The sequence below is a fragment of the Lytechinus pictus genome, chromosome 18 (assembly GCF_037042905.1).
Source record: "Lytechinus pictus isolate F3 Inbred chromosome 18, Lp3.0, whole genome shotgun sequence".
NCBI lineage: Eukaryota > Metazoa > Echinodermata > Echinoidea > Temnopleuroida > Toxopneustidae > Lytechinus > Lytechinus pictus.
The window spans coordinates 7,203,801-7,226,155 of NC_087262.1; the positions used below are offsets into that span (position 1 = coordinate 7,203,801).

Here is a 22,355-nt window from a genome sequence, read left to right on the forward strand (position 1 = left end):
TGAACATTCCCTCATAGAAGGGAGAATTTTTTAATGGGCAATATTTAATTGACCGCCGGAAACCAAAAACCTAACTTAATCTAGGCGGTTGCCCTAATGACCAGATCACAACGCCTGACAGAATTGCTCTTAGTCTCCCGGACAATCTCCGGGTATTTTCCTCAGAGATAATCTATCTCCGAAGTAATCCCTGATCCAAGTCAGGGTTCCCCAAGGATTTCATCTTGGGAAGTCTGCTAATCCCAGGATCCCATAGCCTCCTCTGCCGGGTGTCAGGCAGTACCACTGGCTGTCCCTACCAGGAAGGGAATCCTGCTGAAATGCAGTAGGACAAGTGCATATTGGCTATACCAGTATGGACTGATCCTGGATTACAGAAATCTAGCTGTATCAATGGGTCACCTTGACCTAACAGCTCTAAAGCCATGTTCTTATGCTTAGCAAGCCGCCTATCCTGGGAAACCGCATCCAGGTTTTGTGGGGGCAGACCCAGGATTTTCTGGGCTAAGCATAGAGCTTTTCTCCTGCCCTACAGTATCAGGCAGGCTTAGAGGAAATTCCCCTAAGCCTTCACTTCCGGATTCTCCGGAATGGCCTCCTGATGACATAGGTATAAAGGCCATGGAACTGGTACTAAGGTGGCAGACAATTACATCCTCTGGACCCGCCTCCGGTTCATTCTCTGACGGAATCCCCGAAGATTCACCAGCTTGTATACTCTGATTCAGAGTAACCGGTGGGATTGATTCGAGAACTGTTGAGAGATCTATGAGATCACCAAGATCTGTATTGAGATCTATGAGATCGTTCAGATCTGTATGGAGATCTATGAGGTCTCCCGGATCTGTCTTAAAATCTATGGGATCTCCCAGTTCTGTCTCGAGATCAATTAGGTCGCCGGCAAGCGTCTGTTCTTCAGGATTGCCGGGGCTTGCGCACCATAGTGATTCTTCAGCCACAGCACCTATACCCTGTTGGTTGCTTGTTGGTTTAGCCAGATCTACTCTTGACCCGGATTGGCCGATCGGTTCCTAGGTCGAGATTCGGCCATCATTCCCGACCCCACATCGTTTCCCTCGAGGTTAAGGAAAGAAACCGATGACTTTTTACTTCCCGGTGCGTGACCTTTGGAAAGACACGTCTTCATTGCCTCGATGAATTCGCATAGCTTGGCCATACTACTGGAGATCATATCCAGTCGGCCTTCATGCCCATCCAGTCGTTCGATCAGATTCCCCATGCCAATGGGGTTGAACTGGTTGGTTCTTGTACCAGTACATGTAGATTTTGAAAGGGCATTCCCTGTATTGCTCTGCGGACAGTTAGGAATTGGATGAACTTGGTTTACTATCCGCTTACAGGGATTATCTGCAGGGGCTGCGGCAACTCTTGCAGGATTTGATCGGCCAGACACAGCATTATAAGGAGTGCTGGGCCCAACGGATGGCCTCAGCTGCTGACTCCACCGACTGGGGTCGGTGATTCAGGGATTGGTACCCCGCATTGTGATCATGTGCTCCTTGGCACATGCGAAGTACCAGCTGCTGCTGGAGAGAACTCTCCGGACTACCCGGGAACGCGTGAACCGCAATATCTTGAAGGCGATCCACCCATTCCTCCAAAGACTCACTGGCCTCCTGTTTGGCAGCCATTATTAATTCTAATTGGGAGGACTCAGGTAGTTCTGAAAAGTTGAACCGAGCAGCCATCTTCTGGAAGGCAACAGTGAAATCCATAGCTGGATTCTGTGCGGCCAATCTATCATAGTAAGCAAGAGCTTTACCCTCAAGGCACAAACAAAGATATACCAAGCTTTCCTGGCCATCCCATTCTTGGTCCGCTGCCAGAAGTGAGAACTTCCGAAAGACTTCCTGTCCTAATTTCCAACAGAAAATCAATATCTCTCCCAACCTCCCAACCAATGCTGACATAATTCTTCCCAACCTCCCAACCATAATGTAATGTCTCACAGGAGTATCATAAATCGTGATACACAGAATTTCCTAAACATTTTCCATGCCATAATTTGCATCATAGAGCTCAAGGACTCAATGTCTCTCCCAACCTCCCAACCATAATGTAATGTCTCACAGGAGCATCATAAATCGTGATACACAACATTTGCTAAACATTTTCCATGCTCCTAATTTGCATCATAGAGCTTAAGGACTCGATGTTTCTCCCAACCTCACAACCATGCTGACATGGTTCTGCCCAGCCTCCCAACGATAATGTAATGTCTCACAGGAACAACTTTAATCGTGATACACAAAATTTCCTAAACATTTTCCATGCCATAATTTGCATCATAGAGCTCAAGGACTCAATGTCTCTCCCAACCTCCCAACCATAATGTAATGTCTCACAGGAGCATCATAAATCGTGATACACAACATTTGCTAAACATTTTCCATGCTCCTAATTTGCATCATAGAGCTCAAGGACTCAATGTCTCTCCCAACCTCCCAACCATAGTGTAATGTCTCACAGGAACATCATAAATCGTGATACACAAAATTTCCTTAACATTTTCCGTGCTCCTAATTTGCATCATAGAGCTCAAGGACTCAATATCTCTCCAAACCTCACAACCATGCTAACATAATTCTGCCCAGCCTCCCAACCATAATGTAATGTCTCACAGGAACATCATAAATCCTGATACACAAAATGTCCTAAACATTTTCCATGCTCCTAATTTGCCTCATAGAGCTCAAGGACTCAATGTCTCTCCCAACCTCCCAACCATAATGTAAAATCTCACAAGGATATAAAAATTGTGAAACACAAAATTTCCTAATTATTTTCCATGCTCTTAATTTCATCAAAGAGACTAAAAACTCAATGTCGCTCCAAACCTCCCAACCATGCTGACCTACTGTCGTAATTCTGCCCAGCCTCCCAACCATAATGTAATGTCTCACATGAATATCATAAATCGTGATACACAAAATTTCCAAAAGATTTTCCATGCTCCTAATTCCATCAAAAAGACTCAAAAGTCAATGTCTCTCCCAACCTCCCAACCATGCTGGCCTACTGTCGTAATTCTGTGTAGCCTCTCAACCATAATGTAATGTCTCACAAGAATATCATAAATCGTGATACACGAAATTCCTAGATATGGTTATTCTCAACAGTAACTCAGCTCTACGTATAACGTCAGTTGGTATGGTAACACACAACAAGCATTTATTATTGATTGATTGATTGATTGACAACGAATTTATTCATTCCAAAATTTCAACAAAGTTACAAAGTAAAGCAAAATATAATATAACATTTTGAAATGAAATAGGAACCTTCTGGAAAGCAAAGCTTGTTATTGAAGGTTTTCTTCAATAAATAAGACTTAATGCACTGCACTGCCTCACAATCATGCAACCCCTACACACGTTCACCTTGTGTGTCTAAATTTTGCACTGACGTTAGGTCCTCCTCACTCGATATCATAAAATAAAACCCCGATATTATAAACAAGTACATAGGGCGGGAGGGGAGGGAAACTTGTTGCCTCAATGGAATTTGAAACTGCAATGGCTCAATAAGAGCACATGTCACTATAGAGCCGGGGTAATAGTATGGAGCGCTTAGATTCATTTGTATTAAGCGCGATATGAATGCTGCATATTATAATGCAAGTTCCCCACTGTGATTAATTCATATATGCAACTAGCGATCAGATGCACGTTCAAACTCAAGTTTAACTATTTACATAGTTTAGCACCTGGCTTATTCTTCAATAAAGCTAACACTTGTCTCTCTCAAAATTTTACTGATCACTAACAATGATCATTACCTTTTGTTCGTATAATTTACATTACCCAATTTTTGCAAATGTAAGGTCCTTACTTTTGTTCATTTTTGTTTGTAATTGTATTTATGTATTTGTATTTATGTATTTTTGATTTGTATGTGAAAAATGGAAAGAAAAGAAATGAAATGAAATAAATCAATAAATCTTTAATATTATTTTGAGAAACGAGTGGAATACTAACTAAAAACACAATTGCTAACGAAATATATTATTCAATATGCCATGTATGTGATAAATGCTGTATTTTGATATTCAAAATGGCCACTAAAGGCCCTAACAGTATTATGGACAATGATAAAGAGGACCAAAGAAATCACAAGAGTGAGCACTAAAAAGCATTTATTTGTGATGAATAAATGGGATACTGTCTAAAAAAATGTTAACGAAATATATCATTCAGGTTTAGAGTTTGTGTTTAATACTGTATTTTGACTTTCAAAATGGCTGCTATAGACAACTTGGAAATAAATTTTCACACGAGTGAGCACCATAAATGCACGTAATTGTGATCTATGAGAAAATCATTGTCTGAAAGCATAATTACTATTAAGATTTATCAGTTCTTATATGCCAGGTAGGTGATAAATACAGGCCCCAACAGGATTATGTACAATGGGGACAAATGATTTTAACTGATTTTGGCTTTGCTTGAATAAATGGTGTTGTATGAGTGAAATATTGTCTGAAAACATAATTACTAACGAAATATATCATATCATCTAAAATTTAGGTGATAAATGTTATATTTCAAAATTCTAAATGGCCGCCATATGCCCTTTTGTAAAAATTATCTGTCCTCATTCAAATTGTACATAATACAATAAGGGCCCATGGCGGCCATTTTCCATTTCAGAATGCAGCGTTTATCACCTTAAATGCACCAGATATGATATACCTCGTTAGGAACCATGGTTTAGAAATATTTCACTCTTACATCACAATTATATGCTATACTGATAGACAAGCAAAGCCAAATTCTGTCAAAAATATATATGTCCCAAATTACAATGTACATAATACTTTTAGGACCTATGGCAGCCATTTTGAATTTCAAAGTACAGCATTTATTACCTCCATGACCAGTATGTGATGTATTTATTTAGAAATCATGTTTAAGACAATATTTTTACTCATACATCACAGTTACATGCATTTTATGATTCTCACTCTTGTAAAAAGTAGATTCCCTATACGCATGTAATATAATTCAGTTAGGGCTTGTATCAGCTACTTTTAATGTCAAAATACAATGTCAAAATACAATATTTATCACTTACATGGCAGAAGAAATGCTATATTTCATAAAAATCATGTTTTCAAATAATGTTTTATCATACTACAGGATTTTATGGATTTCATAGTCAAGCAAATCCAAATTCTTAAAAATTGCATGTCCTGTAGGGGCCTATTGGGGCCATTTTGAATTTAACAACACAGCATTTATCTCATGCATGACAAAATAAATGATATGTTTCGCTAGAAAACATGTTTTCAGACATTATTTTACTCTATGATCACAATTCCATGCATTTTATAGTCCTTAATCTTGTGAAAATTAATGTCTCCAATCGCATTGTACGTAATGTATAATGGACCTATGGCGGTCATTTTGAATGTCAAAATACAGCATTTATCACATAAATTGCCTTTATATTTCGTTAAATATTATGATTTTAGCCATTATTCCACTCGCTTATCTTAGTACAAGTAATATGCATTTTAGCACCCACTCTTGTGATTTTCTTTCGTCCCCATTAACATTGTACACATGGGCGGAAATCCCAGGGGGGACAGGGGGGACAGGGGGGACGTGTCCCCCCTACTCAAAATAGTAGGGGGGACACAATATCAAATGTCCCCCCTACTATTTTTTGTCTTTTATGATGGTAAGAAATACATCATTCTAAATCGAAATAAAATATGTATTTTGGGACGAGTTGGGACGATGACCGTACTTTTGGGATGATAACCTTTTTTTTGCTTGTCAAGTTTTCCGCCCCTTGTCCCCATAGGCGGATCCAGGGGGCCGAGCCCCCCCCCCCCCCACTATTGTCGGAGCAAAAAAAGAAGAAAAGGAAAGAAAGAAGGAAAAAGGAAAAAGGAGGGAAAAGAGAGGAGAAAAGGAAGAGGACGACGAGTGCGCATAAAATAAGATGAGGGGAAGAGAAGAATCTTTCGTGCCACTATGTACAATTTTCGCTCGCGCTTCGCGCTCGCATTGCCTGTTAGGTGATTTACATATCTTGCTCAATATGGAGCTTAAATATCAAGTTTGGAAGTCAATATACAAAACATATTTCACCTCGGAAATCGAACTTTCATTATTTTGTGTGATTTACAATTTGATTTTTTAAAAGTGCTCTGTAAAAATGTCAGTTTTATGGTCTGAATAATTTTATCAACATTTGCTGCTTGCGCTGCGTGCTCGCAAATTTTGATTTATCAGGTACCTATTATTTTCGTGTATTCCATAAAGTTTTCAAAATATCCCTTTTCAGGTCTGATTGTCAAGACGTATCAGCTAGCGCTGCACGCTGGCATTTTGATTGGCGAGTTATGTATGTTTCAATATTGATTATACAACAAACTACTTAAAATCCCCTTTTCATGACAGTTTAACAAAAATTTTAGCTCGTGATTTGTGCTCGCATTAATGGTTAAAAATATATTAACTGATGCATCCTATTCATAATTACAAAAGTGAAATGTCCAGTTTTTATGCCATAATATCATCAGATTTCGCGCCCTCATTAGGCATTAATAAATATGATATTAATTTAATAATTCAATTGTCCCTTTTGTTTCATCTCGCGCTTAGCAAGAGGAATAGGAAGATAGTCATCATTTTCATGACATGTCGTAAGGATGTCCCGGTCCTATGTCAAAACTCAAAGTAATAATAATGAAAATTTTAGCTCATTTTTTTAAGTGCGATCCATATCCACCTTACAATTTTCCTACAAAGCGCTCGAAATATAAAGCTGTAATTGACTCTTTTCAGATCGGAATATCAAAGTTTCATGATTTTCATGATTAAAGATGTATTTAGAATGCCTAGATTCTAGGTCTAAATATGAAACACGCGCACGCATGTTTATTCAAATACTCAACTTAATCTCTATTCAAATTACTATCAAGTTTCAGATCACAATATCAAAATTTTTCTGCTCGCCCTTTGTGCTCGCATTATTAATGTAGGAAAACCCCCTATTACTCATCCTTTTCATGATTTACAAAACATTGATTTTGATTGATTTATTTTATTTAAACACGGTAAAAAGCCCTCAGCCTATGGCTGTTTACAAAACATGAACAGAGTGGTCAATTTTTAGGTCTAAATCTCGGTTTTTTTCTGCTCGCGCTTCGCGCTCGCATCAATTGTTGAATTATATAGCTATCCTGTTCACGATTACAAAAATTGATTAAATTTTCCATTCTTTCTTTAGAAATTTTCAGCTCGCGCTTCGCGCTCACATTTTTTGATTGTTGAAATATGTAACGCCTTCATGGCTAAGTGCAAGCAGTCCTTAACAAGTACCTTTTCAACAGGTACCAGTTCAAAACGTATATAAAGATTTTCTGCTCGCGCTTTGCGCTCGCATTATTAATACTCATCCTTTTCATGATTTATAAAACATGAATAGAGTGTCTCGTTCAGTAAATATTATAGGACTAAATCTCGAAATTTTCCGCACGCGCTTCGCGCTCACATCAATTGTCTGCTTATATACCTATTCTGCTAGAGTTGCAAAAAGTGCTTAGAATTTTTAGGTGAAATTGTAACAAAAAAAATCAGCTCGCGCTTCGCGCTCGCATTATTTGATTGTTAAAGGTAAATGCTAGTTTTGGTAACGATATCAAAATGAGTTCGTACAGAATCCAATGAAATGACCACCAAAGTGTCTGTTTGTATAAATAAAACGCATATGCCAAAGGATTCTGGAAGAAATTGTGTAATTGCTGAGAAATCAGCAAATAAGCACAGGATTCGGGTAGAGCGTCGGGCCCGACGCTCAAAGCAATAATTATACACAGTCCCACGTGCGCTTATCTGTGTTGGGGAAGTTCAGTCTGAACATTTTTCAGCGTAGATTTCAAGATTTCACAAAGTTCAGTTTATGTAACTGTACCAGATCTAGATCCTCGATGATATACTGACAATTAAGCCTGGTTTTACAGACTTTCTCATGAAATCAGTGTTTACTGCAACTACTGGAATTTCTCTTTAAATGCCAACTGCACGCAGTCTTTAACAGGTATCTTTTCAATCAGTTCATTTTTGCTCGCGCTTTGCGTTCGTAGTAATTATTAAGTTGCATACACATTTTTTTTCAGGATAACAAACATTGCCCAGAATGTTCAAATTTTAGGAAAAAATACATAAAATTTCCAAAAAATTAGCTTGCGCTTCGCGCTTGCATCATATAAATAAAAATTATGATATTATATATGCATTTATAAGAATAAAGCTAAGAAGTGACTAATGAGGACTACCCCTTCAAAGAAACAAACACATATCATCTTCGAGCTGCCGATCGGGGAACTTGGCTGAAACAAATTTCCGCCCCCCCCCCTATTGGCGAAGGCAGGATCCGCCCCTGTGTCCCCCCTACCTTTTGGGAGAGATTTCCGCCCCTGATTGTACATAATAATGTCAGGGCATTTGGTGGCTTTTTTAATATCAAAATGCTTCATTTATTACATACATGACATAAAAAATGATACATTTCGTTAGCAATCATGTTTTCATCCATTATTTCACTAAAAAACACAATTACTTGCATTTAGTGCTCACTTTTGTGAAATTTAGTTTTCCCCATACATATTGTACATAATATAGAATACAGGGGTCTATGGCGGCCTTCTGAATATCTAGAAAATAATTTTTTGTCAAAAATTGTTTTTTCAGAGAGTATTTCACTCCTGCAACACAAATACATACATTTTTATAACCAATGTGCGGGCAACTTAATGATTTTCATGGGTAATTTGCATATTTTGGCGGCCATATTGGATTTTGCCAATTTGCGGAAAATGCTCAAAGTTACACGGAAGGCATCATTCAGATTCGTAATCAGCACCCTCGAATTGACAAGGAACAATACAAAATATTGTATTTATGAAAAAACAAGATTTGGTCGATTTTCTATGGGGCCTATCCTGGACTATATAATCAATGCGAGCGTGCAGCGCTAGCTATTACGTTTTGAAAGTTTGACCTGAATAGGGATATTTGAGAATTTTGGAATACAGGAAAATAATAGGTACCCGCTGACATATCAAATTTTGCGAGCGTGCATTCAGAAGATAAAGCATAAATTCTTACAGAGCACTTTTAAAAATAAATTTGTAAATAAAAAAAAATAAGGAAAGTTCGAACATCCGAGCTGAAATATGTTTTGTATATTGACTTCAAAATTTGATATTCAAGCTTCACATTGAGCAAGATATATAAATAACCTAAAAGGCAATGCGAGCGCGAAGCGCGAGCTAAAATTTATAATGTACAGTGACATGAAATATTTTTAAAATTATTTTTCAAGTCTTCCCCTCATCTTATTTTATTCACTCGTCTTCCTCCTCTTATGTTTCCCCTTTTTTTCTTCTCTCTTTTCCCTTCTTTTTCTTTCTTTCCCCCTCCCCCCCTGGATCCGCCTATATGGACCATGTATAGAATCACAATCAGATTTGTACACGGTTTTGGAAAAAAAAAGCGAGGGGGGTGAAGCCCACCAACCCCGGTTCCGCAGCCCCTGTTGTGCAATAGTCACACGAAACTTACTCCTAACCGACAGCTGGTACACCATTGGCAATAACGTATACACTGTAAAAACGCTGTTTAAAATTTTAAACACGTTGTTTAAGCCTGTCAATCCAACTGCTGTTTAAACTTTTTAAACAAGTTGTTTAAAAAGTTTAGACAATCATAAAATAGTTTTAACAACTTGTTGCTCGAGTGACGAGCTTAAACAACGTGTTTTATTTTATTTTCAGCTTTGGTCAGTATCGGTCGGGGGCGGTTTCCTTGTGTGACTGTAGTATTCGATCGTTTCCTGATTATAATTAATTTCACCATGTTCATAGAATAAAATTTCTATAATAGTACAACTGAAAATAAACATTTCATCATTATCACGGCAGCAATACAAAAAGTATGTTTTCATCATGCATTTGAATTTTCTGAAGCTTTGATCCTTGTTTCGGCCATTTCTTTGTAGTAGTCTGCTGTGGCGTCTATAGCCTTGATTGTGTCCGGGGTCATCTCTGATCGAGGAAGCTTTGGTTTCGATGCTCGGAATTCAGAACTTTCAAAGGCTATCTTGTGGACAAGACGTATAGTGCCATCCGCTCTGGTCCCGGACATGGGTAATATACACCGCCATGTCTTCACTATGTCTGGACTAGCATCCCACTGGAGATACTTAGCATCCCAGGGCATTCCACAAGCTTCAAAGTACTTCGGAAGCATATCCGCAGGATTGGCCAACAGTTCGTCGACGTCAATGACCACAGGGTTTGGGTCAAAGTTCTCCTTGACGTGCTTCCAGAGGTCATACTGGCATTTGTAGGTGTAGCCTGGCATCATGAACGGCACATCTGTGGTCATGTCGAAGGTAGCAGGGTCGACAGATTTCCTTCCCGGCATTGGCATCTGGGCAACCTGAGTTATCAGAAGGGTTCTCCAGGAAGGGAACATCCGCTCAGGATCACGGATCAGAAACGTGTGTTTGTAACCTGCCTCTTTCTTGGGTAAGAGATCTAGGTACCCTGTGACGCCATACGCCATGTCCTTGATGAATGTAGGCTTGTCGGGTTGACTTTCAAGCTGTTGCCTTATCCCATCGCGCCTAGAAAATTCAAAAATAATAAACAAAAAAAACTCTGGAAATCAGAAGGAAAATAATAATTTCAATACCCTTTGACAATCGAGGATCGTAATAATAAGTACTGCGTTTATTGAAATCTTGTATGATATTTACTCGAACACTTTTTCGAGGAAGGGGGGGGGAGGAGAACAAGAAAAAAAGAAGAAAAAGAAAGAGAAGAAAAGAAAAAGAAGGAGATGATGATGAAGAAGAAGACGACGAAGAAGAAGGAGAAAGAGGAAGACGACGAAGAAGAAGAAGGAGAAGAAGAAGATGATGTTGATGAAGAAGAAGAAGAATAATGATGATAGTAATAATAATAAGAAGAAAAAGAATTCAAAGAAGAAGAAGAAGAAAAAAAAAGAAAAATGCAGGATACGTCTTTTAAACAATATTACCCAAAATGTAATCTATACAAAATGTCTAAACAATGATTTCTTGTTTAACAATTTTTAAACAATAGCTGTTAGAGTGACTCGCTTAAACAAAGTTTTTAACATTTTGTTTATGATTTTTTTTACTGTGTATGAATAATTTCAGACAGAAAATCAACCCAGTGATCTCATTCCCAATTTAGTAGACCGCCGCGAGAATAATACCGGCACGTATTCCTCAAATTCAGATCGATGGCCATCTGGTGATTAGAGACCTTGAAAGATAGTTGAAATTAATATTCTAAATAAATCTTTCAGTGAAATTATAGGCCTAATATCTTTAATATTAAGTTTGTTGAATTTGCCAATCGTGGTTTTCATAAAATATAGAAGAGCCTCTCTCTTGTGCCAGTGGAATAATTGATTTGAGTTGATGATTTATAAACGCCATAGGTATGATAGGGATAATTTGTGTTTCACTAGTGCACGACGAATAGAAACGTTTGAAAAAATGAAAATTACAAACGAGTTTAAAAAAGGAATGATATAGTGTATGAAGGCCAATTATAATTGATGGCCAAAAACCATTGGCGTACAGATGAGGGGGGGGGGGGTGTTCACGACCAAGAAAAAAGGAAAGGGTGAAATATGATATTATATTTCTGAATATTGTGTCAGAATCTATCAAAAACTTGGATTTTGTAATAACAATGTTGAAATTTTTGCTATTTATTTCGCTATTTTTGCTATGTTACGCGATACGCCATATCAAGCCCACTGTTTTTTTTTGGCTCATTACAAATTTGCCAAAATCAAAATAATCAAGCTGATATTAACGCAGCATTGATTTTTTTTCTCAAAACAGCAAAAAACAAACACCTAGTAATACATTTTGTTTCGTACACAAAGCTCATCAAAGTCGACAAATTAAATGAAAGATATAGAACATCATGTCTTGCGTTAGTTAAACATTGGCAGTAATTATCAACTTAATATCAACCCAATGTTGGTACTTTAGAACAATTATTTGCCACTTTTAACTTTAGGATCTGGGCATGCATTAAACAAAATAAGCAATACAACCTGTTTAGGGAAAGAAGGAATAAGAACAATAGTGTTAAAAAGGTGGTTTAGAGATTGGGTAATTGTCTCTTTCTCGTGGCTTCGTCTTATACGATAATAAAAGGTTGATGTGATAGGAAGCTTTCGAAAATAGGTCGGACATTATGAGATAAACAATTTCCCCTGCTCATGCTCAGAGATCAAGGTTACCTATATCAGGACTGAGCATGCGCATCGATCTTTTGAAATTTGAATGTTCCATTCAGTTCACTATGTTTACGGTCTTGTATTCAGATTTCCATAATCACTGTTATAATAGTATCTAAAGTATCGATATTCAAATATTAACTAAACCATTCAGCTGAATAAATTTATTTTAACTGTAACTGTTTAAAATTCCTCTGAAATTTATGTGCATCTACTTACAACATTAGTGACACGTCCATCTTTTCTGGCAAGAAAACATGTTCCATGGGAGAGCCTTTCATCATGGCTTTTAATGGACCTAAGAACGCCTCCGGGTCAAAATCACCACAGCTCCTCGGAAGAGGAACGCCCATTCCTTTCAATATAAAGTCTTGAAAGAAGGCTAGACAATAGGGCTCAAACCATACCTTAAACATGTTGAATGGAGATAATGAATGGTTTATTTGACTTTTGATATGAAGAGGCATTTCCATTTTATTCTATCTTTTGAGATTAATAATACATTGTCTTGAGTAAAGCATATTTTGTTGAACCTATTCTAAATAATAAACATCCGCAAATCATTACTGTTTTCATTGATAGGCCTATATAAAAAAAATAAACGAGAGTTGACATCTCAAGCTGCGAGTGAATCCAAATAAAGCATTTCCCTCACCTTTCTATCATTTGGATAACCTGACAATTACATTGTCAATATAATCACGGTCTTTATCATTATTTTTATCGTTTTTTTAAAGTTATTTATATCATCAAAATCAACACGTATAATAATCGTCATGGCTGTTATTGTCATTAATATTCGTCTTTTTCGTTTTCTTTTTCTTCTTCTTTTTTCCCATTCGTCCCTTTTTTATTTTTAATTTAATACCCCTTTCTTCATCGTCATCACCATCAACATCATCATCATCATCGTCATTACCACCACCATCACCATCACCTTGATCATAATTACCATTCTCATCATCATCATCATCACAAGCTTCATTATATTAATTCTTACCTCTGTGTTATCAATAAAACTGAAACACTTGGCGATGGCAGTCGATATCGAACGTGGTACACACCACATGATGACCCGGAAGGGTTTTGAATCAGACATCTTTTAGTAAAGAAAAAACAAAAAGGAAAGAGACAGAATTGAGACGGTAAGTCTGAAATATTTAACACAAAAGGCAAGGCCCTGGGAACGATTTTTTTTTTCACAGGGGGGATGCTGGTTTAAATTTGACATGCCCCCAAAAAGTTTCACTACAAAAGGTGATTTTGGTCCAGGAAAAATATGACAAAAGCCGGGTGACTTTGGTTAAATTCCTGCTATTTAGCAAACCTTCCAGATTTCCGGGGGTGCTGCCTATAGTGAATGAACAATGCAGCACCTCCCAGCAATATTGGGTGCTTCAGCACCCCCGCTTCCCAGGGCCTGACAAAAGCATGAGGGGCATAATATGTTATATTTTTACTAGATTAGTAAGAGACAAAATGTGAACACAAGTGTGGATCAGGTTTTCAGTGTATACACTGCAAAAACTCTGGTGTTGATTCAACACCAGCCCGGAATCTATATATGTCCACACCGGGAAGTGTTAAACAACACCAGTTTCGTTTTGGTCTAACACCAGATAGGTGTTTATACAACACCAATTAGTAAAACAGCATTGATTTGATTCCAAACTGGTGTTGTTTCAATACTTCTCTGATGTGGACATATATAGATTCCGGGCTGGTGTTGAATCAACACCAGAGTTTTTGCAGTGTAGGTGTTCTCAAATATATTTCTGACAGTTTTTATAATTAAAGTCCTTACTGTTGTGAGTATTTTTTTCAGAGTTAAATCTTTGATACTTATCACCCATGGTATTTTGATGCCCCCTTTTCATTTTTTTTTTCATTTTCCTTTCACTTATTTTTTCTTGTTCCCCCGTTTCTTTAACATTTTTCACAACTTGAAATGCCATGGGGATAAGGGGTGGGGGGGGGGGGGGGGGGTGAAGGGTTGTTAGTCGCTCTCACCCCTCCCTGTAAAGCATCGTCTACGCTGTAACTGTGCAGTTGCGAAGTGTTATAGAATTTCAGGATTTGTATACCTATTATATGGAATTATAATAGATTCAATTTTCATAAATTGATACGAGAAAGTGCATGTACCATAAAGTATAATGGAAACGTTAATAATGTGTTTAATATTGAGAGTAGGCCTATAGGTGACTATAGGGGGCTACATAAAATGTTACATTCTTATCAAAGGACGGATATCGTCCCCAAATCGTTAATTTTCTCTCTAAAACTAAAATGAAAATGTTTATCACAATAAAAGGAAGGAGCACGTCATGCCTTTGGATAAAAAGGGGCATGTGCTCTCGTGCCCCGTGGATAAGCCGGGCTTGGCATGCCTGGGTTTGGCATTCATGGTTTAGGTCCGGCCGGGGGGCACTTCCACTGACGAGTGGATACCATGCGCGACCATGGGGTCTCGAAAAGCACCCTAAACACGTATTTTTCATATTCTGAAAATGCACCCCTTAACAAGTATTGGCGTGTGAAACCCTACCCTTAACAAGTATTGGAAACAAAACTCTTGGCACGTATTCCCTGAATTGACCCCCTAAACAAGTAAAGCGACATTTTTATTGTTATGTCACGGACGTCGGTTTTACCCACCTACATCATTGGGTTAAATACGCCCCCACCTCCCACACCTCGCGCAAATCGTACTCTAAACACGTAGTGTTGACTCTTGGGGCAAAAGGTACATCCTTTATAAAACATTTTAGTCTTAATTTTTTAGACCCTCGCAAATTTGACCCTAAACGCGTAACTTTCCTAGCGAAAATAGATACCTTTTTTCAATATTTTAGTGTTTTTGACACCCTTATTACGTTACGTACGTAACGTGCCCTATCTTGAAAAAGACATCATTTTTACGTGTTTTTTGGTCGCGCATGTTATCCACTCGTCAATGTGAGTGCCCCCCCCCCCCCGGTTTAGGTTTCCTTGGTTCAGAATGGTTCAGAATGCAGGGAATGTAGTGAAAGCAAACAATCCGAATCCCAGGTAAAATACATGTACCTCGTGACGGTGACTCGACTATATCATGAATATCATACATTGTACCTACTTCAATTCATATTGTTTGTATAAGTTTCATTTGCAGCCATTTTATTTCGTTCTGTAAAAATGAAATAAAGCAAATTTGATATTTGAACATGGAGTTCGGAAGGAATACACGAGTTGTAAAATAATAAGTGGGTGATTTATTCGTAAATTCGTTATTCGGAACATAGTAAGGAAGCATTTTATAAGCATGTAGGGTATACACACAATATATGTTTCTATGTCAGGAAACCACCTGACAACGTTTGAGGATGCCAAGAAAATGTATATGTATTGCAAAAACAGCGGTGTTGATTTGTTAAACACCAGCCCGGAATCTTAATATTTCCACACCAGAGTAGTATTGAAAGAACGCCAGTTTGGAATCAAACCGACGCCTTTTTAATACTAATTGGTGTTGAATAAACACCTATCTGGTGTTGGACCACAACCAAACTGGTGTGGATATAATATGTAGAGGGTAGGAGCAGAACAAAATGAGAACATGGAGAAGAAAGGGGAGGAAGAGGAAGTGAAGGAGGAAGAGGAAACGAAAGATGGAGATGGAACAGGATGAGAACATGAGGAACTACCATGAAGATGAGAACGAGTAGGAGGAAAAAAGTGGAAAAGAAGGGACAAAACGAAGGAGAAGGGGGTCGAGGAGTAAGAGGATGGGGAAGAGATCGATTTGGAGTAAAAGTTGAGGAGATCGAAAAGAAAGAGGATGATTATGATTGAGGAGGATGCGAATGATGATCATGATGATTGTGCCATGATTATGATCAGGAGGACTGGGGAAGCTGGGGGAGGGGGCGGGTCGGAGAGGAGGGCAGGAGGGGGGGGGGGGCAGCTAGGGGTAGAGGATAAGGTTGGGGGAGGAGTTAGCAGGTGTTTCAAATACCTTTGAAGCTTTCAGTATTGGTTACTGGATAATAATAAAGTTACTGGATAATACAGAGATAATTAATACACAGTACATTAGGGTTCCCACAGAGATTTGAAAACAGAATTCCATGACTTCTCCATGACTAAATTGCTGCTTTTCATGGCTTCCTGTGGCGTCCCGGGAGTTATGTAGAATTTGGGATGTCACAAAACTCGCAAAAATGGAAATAATGAACACCAATTATAGCAGCAGAGTATGATCACAAATTGCGAGAAACGACAAACTGGAAAGCTGCCATAGCCAAGAGGTAAATGCAATTTCATGATTTTTCACAACTGATTTTCTAAATTCCCTGACTTTTCCCAGACTTAATTTCCATGGCATGACCACACATTTTCCAGGATTTTCCATGACTGTGGGAACCCTGATTGGCAAATGAAACCACTTGGAGTTGGAAACTTTATAAGTATTATATATACCTTATAAACTTCATAAGTTATTCCTCACGCTCGTTCTTTTATACAAATACAAACTTACTAATACCGGCAAGCATTGATTAACAAGTGGAATGCCTCTGGCCGTCTCACCTGCATCACGCGATTCAATATAGCAGCAGTGCTGATTTTGAAAACTACTATAACTGGCACAAGATGTTCAGTGATACTTGGTTACTCTTATTTCCACGTTTTATGAACTAGACCAATACACTTATAGAGATATGATGGCAATTCAACAAATACCCCCAACGTGGCCAAAGTTCTTTGACCTTACATGACCTTTGACCTTGATCATGTGACCTGAAACTCGCACAGGATGTTCAGTGATACTTGATTACTATTATGTCCAAGTTTTATGAACTAGACCAACACACTTTCAAATTTATGGCTGTAATTCAACAAATACCCCAATTTGGCCAAAGTTCATTGACCCTAAATGACCTTTGACCTTGATCATATGACCTGAAACTTGCACAGGATGTTCAGTAATACTTGATTACTATTATGTCCAAGTTTCATGAATCAGATCCATAAACTTTCAAAGTTATGATGGTAATTCAACAGATACCCCCAATTCGGCCAAAGTTCATTGACCCTAAATGACCTTTGACCTTGGTCATGTGATGTGAAACTCATGCAGGATGTTCAGTGATTCTTGATTAACCTTATGTATAAGTTTCATGAACTAGGTCCATATATTTTCTAAGTTATGATGACATTTCAAAAACTTAACCTTAGGTTAAGATTTTGATGTTGATTCCCCCAACATGGTCTAAGTTCATTGACCCTAAATGACCTTTGACCTTGGTCATGTGACATGAAACTCAGGCAGGATGTTCAGTAATACTTGATTAACCTTATGGCCAAGTTTCATGAACTAGGTCCATATCCTTTCTAAGTTATGCTGTCATTTCAAAAACTTAACCTCAGGTTAAGATTTGGTGTTGACGCCGCCGCCGCCGTCGCCGCCGCCGTCGCCGTCGCCGCCGCCGTCGCCGTCGCCGTCGCCGTCGGAAAAGCGGCGCCTATAGTCTCACTCTGCTATGCAGGTGAGACAATAATACTGAATCAATAAAACTTACCTTAAATCGTCGAAGTCTTGCTGTTGAACGAGATTCTAATAGCTGCAACGGGCTAACACGTGGAGCTGGAGAGATCTATGACTCGCTGACTGTGAGAAAACGGTATGGCTTCAAACGGTGTAGTGCTCGTGATCAGAACCAGGCCAAAGACGGCGCGTATTATACCCTGCGCAGTTGACCTCTAAAAAGGTCAAGTCTTCTTACCTTACAGCAGGCCCGGAGGCGCGTTTCCGTTTTACACCCTGGCGAAGGCATTTTCCGGAAAAATAGCCACAAAGCGACTAGTGAAGAGTCTACGTCTACGTTTGTTTACATAATCAGCTGGGCGCGCGATCCAAAAGTCCGCACCGAAGATATCCGCAGAACATACGTGCAAATGCAGCTGAGCTTATAGACCAAAAGCTTCAGTCTCTGTATTTTGGTTGTTCCGCTGAACTATATACGTTGGCTTCATGATTTTTTTTACTTTATCGCACATGATCGTTTATATGAATGAAAACGAATAATAGCTAAAATATTGAAAAATAAAACACATAATTACCTTTTTTCATATTATATCTATCCTTATATCTACCATATCTGTAGTATCCACTATCTATGTTATAAATAAATCTCTGGATCAATCTATGGAACTACATGATATATCTATCTGTTAATTTGTCTATCTACTCTGTCTCTCCCATTCTCTATCTACCTATCTATCTGTCTATCTATCTATCCATCTAACATCTATCTCTCAAATTCTCTATATATCCATCTGTCTCTCTTTTATTTCTCTCTATCCATCTATTAATCTACTCATGTGCAATATCAACACTGCCTCGACTTCCTTCGGGAGTCTATTTCCTCAGCTCTACTTTTCCCTTTTTTGTGCTCGATTCGATTCAATTACTACTTTATTTACTTGTTACCATTGTTAAATGTCTTGTATTGCATAATGAGTTTTTTTTTCTGAAGGTTGCCTCCTATTCTCTTTCAAATTCCCCCTCTTGCTTTCCCTTCTCTTTGTCTTATCCCAATTTCTTTCCCTTCTCTCACCTCTTTCTTCTTAATCTTTCATTCCGCTTTTTTCTTCTTTGGTGACACTTTATATTACTTTTGGCCCTTTGTATTTATTTATTATACATTTATTTTTCATCTGTATGAATTTGTATTGTATTTGATATCTATTTATAATGTTTACTTTATATTTTGTTATGATTCTATTTGTATGTAAACATTCACTTATTTCAGTCTTTGATCTCAAATTCTCTCTATCTATCCATCTGTCTGTCTTTTTCTCTATCCGTCTATATATCTATCTCTCAAATTATATCTATATAGATCTATCTATCTATCTATCTATCTATCTATCTATCTATCTATCTATCTATGTAACTACAGTATCTATCTATCTGTTAATCTTCTCTGTCTCTCATTCTTTATCTATCTAACATCTATCTATCTCTTACTCTATCTATCAATCTGTCTTTCTCTAGTTCTCTCTCTATCAATCTATCTATCTATCTTCTATCTATCTATATGTAACTGCAGTATCTATCTATCTGTTAATTTGTCGCTCTTCTCTGTCTCTCTCATTCTTTATCTATCTAACATCTATCTATCTCTCAATTCTCTATCTCTCTCTCCCCCTCTCTCTATCTATCTATCCATCTTTCTGTCTTTCTCTCTCTCTGTGTCTATCTATCTTCTATCTATCTATTTTTAAATCTATCTCTCAAATTCAACCTCTATCTATCTATGTAACTACAGTATCTATCTATCTATCTATCTGTTAATCTTCTCTGTCTCTCTCATTCTTTATCTATCTATCTATCCATCTGTCTTGTTTTCTCTCTTTCTCTATTTCTCTTTTTCCGTCCATATATATATCTATCTATCTATAACATCTCTCCCTCTCTCAAGGTCTCTCCCCCATCTATCTATCTATCTATCTATCTATCTATCTATCTATCTATCTATCTATATCTATCTATCTATCTTCTATCTATTTATCTATCTATGTATCTACAGTATCTATCTATCTGTTAATTTGTCTATCTTCTCTGTCTCTCTCATTCTTTATCTATCTATCTATCTATCTATGTAACTACAGTATCTATCTATCTGTTAATTTGCCCATCTTCTCTGTCTCTCTCATTCTTTATCTATCTATCTAATATCTATCTCTCAGATTCTCTCTCTCTCTCTCTCTCTCTATCTATCCATCTGTCTGTCTTTTTTTCTCTCTCTCTCTATTTCTCTTTATCCGTCCATATATCTATCTATCTATCTATCTATCTATCTATCTATCTATCTATCTATCTATATATCTATCTATCTATCTATCTATCTATCTATCTATCTATCTATCTATCTATATATCTATAACATCTCTCCATCTCTCAAGTTCTCCCCCCCCATCTATCTATCTATCTATCTATCTATCTATCTATCTATCTATCTATCTATCTATCTATCCATCTCTCTGTCTTTCTCTCTCTCTCTCTACTTCTATCTATCTATCTATCTATCTATGTCTCTATCTATTTATCAGTCTTCTATATCTATATTTCGGCATCTAAGTGTATCAATCCATCAAACTTCAATTTTCTTTCTATTGTATGTATCTGTTTATTTTTATTTTGTCTGTCATTCTATTCATTTAGTTAATAATTTATATTTAGAAAAAAAACTTTTTCTTAACTTTTCATAAAAAAAACCTAACTGCAAAAGCATGTTCGGATTTCACTCATATGACTGCTCTCTGTATACATGAAATGCTCTGATCAGTAACTGTGCAGATTGCATGCGGTGGTGTGGGACTCGCCTGTGTCGCACGCTGCAACCAGCAACGTGTGTAGACTCTTCACTAGTCGCTTTGTGGCTATTTTTGCGGAAAATGCCTTCGCCAGGGTGTAAAACGGAAACGCGCGGCCCGGAGAACAGGGGCCTGTTGCATGAAAGGGTCTTTCGTAGAACCGTTCTACGTAAGAACGACATATCGCTCAACTGTTTCACAAAGAACATTTGGGCGATACGAATAATGGTCCTTGGAAAGACACCTCCAGACATGTCTAAAGCAGCTGGGGTCAATAAATGAACACCACTGCTCGATGATTAGAATTATGTAAATAAATAGGGGAGGGATCGACAAACTCACCAGGCAAAATATGACTTCTTAGGAGCGTTGTCCAAGTTCAAGTTCTGCCAGTCAGCCATATAAGTTAAATCCACCGCAGCATGGTCGGTGACGTCACAATATAGATTGGAGGAGGGGTAGGGAAATAGCTCGCTGCTACAGCCCCCCCCCCCCCGTTTTGAAAAATTTTGGTCATATTTTCCAAAATGATTAAAAAAATGTGGACAAAATTCTGCCACCCAATTTGGAGCGACTATTTCCCGTCGTACCCTCCATAAATTTCCACTGGAGAGCATACATTTTTTTTTTTTTAAAAACCTTCTCCCAAGAACACAGGGTCCGAAAACTTAAAACAAGTGTGGGTCAAAATGATCCAATAGGCCATATAACATCAAATTTGAAAGCCAAAACAACACCAGTTTAGTATCCAAAAATGGCCAAAACACATTGGGAATGTGGCGAATGAATACTATTTTTTGCCTGAACATTCCCTCATAGAAGGGATAATTTTCTAATGGGCAATATTTAATTGACCGCCGGAAACCAAAAACCTAACTTAATCTAGGCGGTTGCCCTAATGACCAGATCACAACGCCTGACAACATTGCTCTTAGTCTCCCGGACAATCTCCGGGTATTTTCCTCAGAGATAATCTATCTCCGAAGTAATCCCTGATCCAAGTCAGGGTTCCCCAAGGATTTCATCTTGGGAAGTCTGCTAATCCCAGGATCCCATAGCCTCCTCTGCCGGGTGTCAGGCAGTACCACTGGCTGTCCCTACCAGGAAGGGAATCCTGCTGAAATGCAGTAGGACAAGTGCATATTGGCTATACCAGTATGGACTGATCCTGGATTACAGAAATCTAGCTGTATCAATGGGTCACCTTGACCTAACATCTCTAAAGCCATGTTCTTATGCTTAGCAAGCCGCCTATCCTGGGAAACCGCATCCAGGTTTTGTGGGGGCAGACCCAGGAGTTTCTGGGCTAAGCATAGAGCTTTTCTCCTGCCCTACAGTATCAGGCAGGCTTAGAGGAAATTCCCCTAAGCCTTCACTTCCGGATTCTCCGGAATGGCCTCCTGATGACATAGGTATAAAGGCCATGGAACTGGTACTAAGGTGGCAGACAATTACATCCTCTGGATCCGCCTCCGGTTCATTCTCTGACGGAATCCCCGAAGATTCACCAGCGTGTATACTCTGATTCAGAGTAACCGGTGGGATTGATTCGAGAACTGTTGAGAGATCTATGAGATCACCAAGATCTGTATTGAGTTCTATGAGAGCGTTCAGATCTGTATGGAGATCTATGAGGTCTCCAGGATCTGCCTTAAAATCTATGGGATCTCC

The 22,355-nt window shown here is 38.2% G+C and overlaps 1 protein-coding gene across 1 annotated transcript; it reads right to left on the reverse strand.

Annotated features, from left to right (window-relative positions):
* Positions 1–9,450: 9,450 nt before the first annotated feature.
* LOC129281284 (uncharacterized) lies at positions 9,451–21,083 on the reverse strand. The gene is made up of 4 exons (XM_064113205.1): positions 21,027–21,083; positions 13,327–13,425; positions 12,546–12,733; positions 9,451–10,665 (listed from the first exon to the last, which is right to left on the reverse strand). The coding sequence occupies exons 2-4, from the start codon at positions 13,423–13,425 to the stop codon at positions 9,981–9,983; spliced, it is 972 nt and encodes a 323-aa protein (XP_063969275.1). The 5' UTR covers positions 21,027–21,083; the 3' UTR covers positions 9,451–9,980.
* Between the last annotated feature and the right edge of the window lie 1,272 nt (positions 21,084–22,355).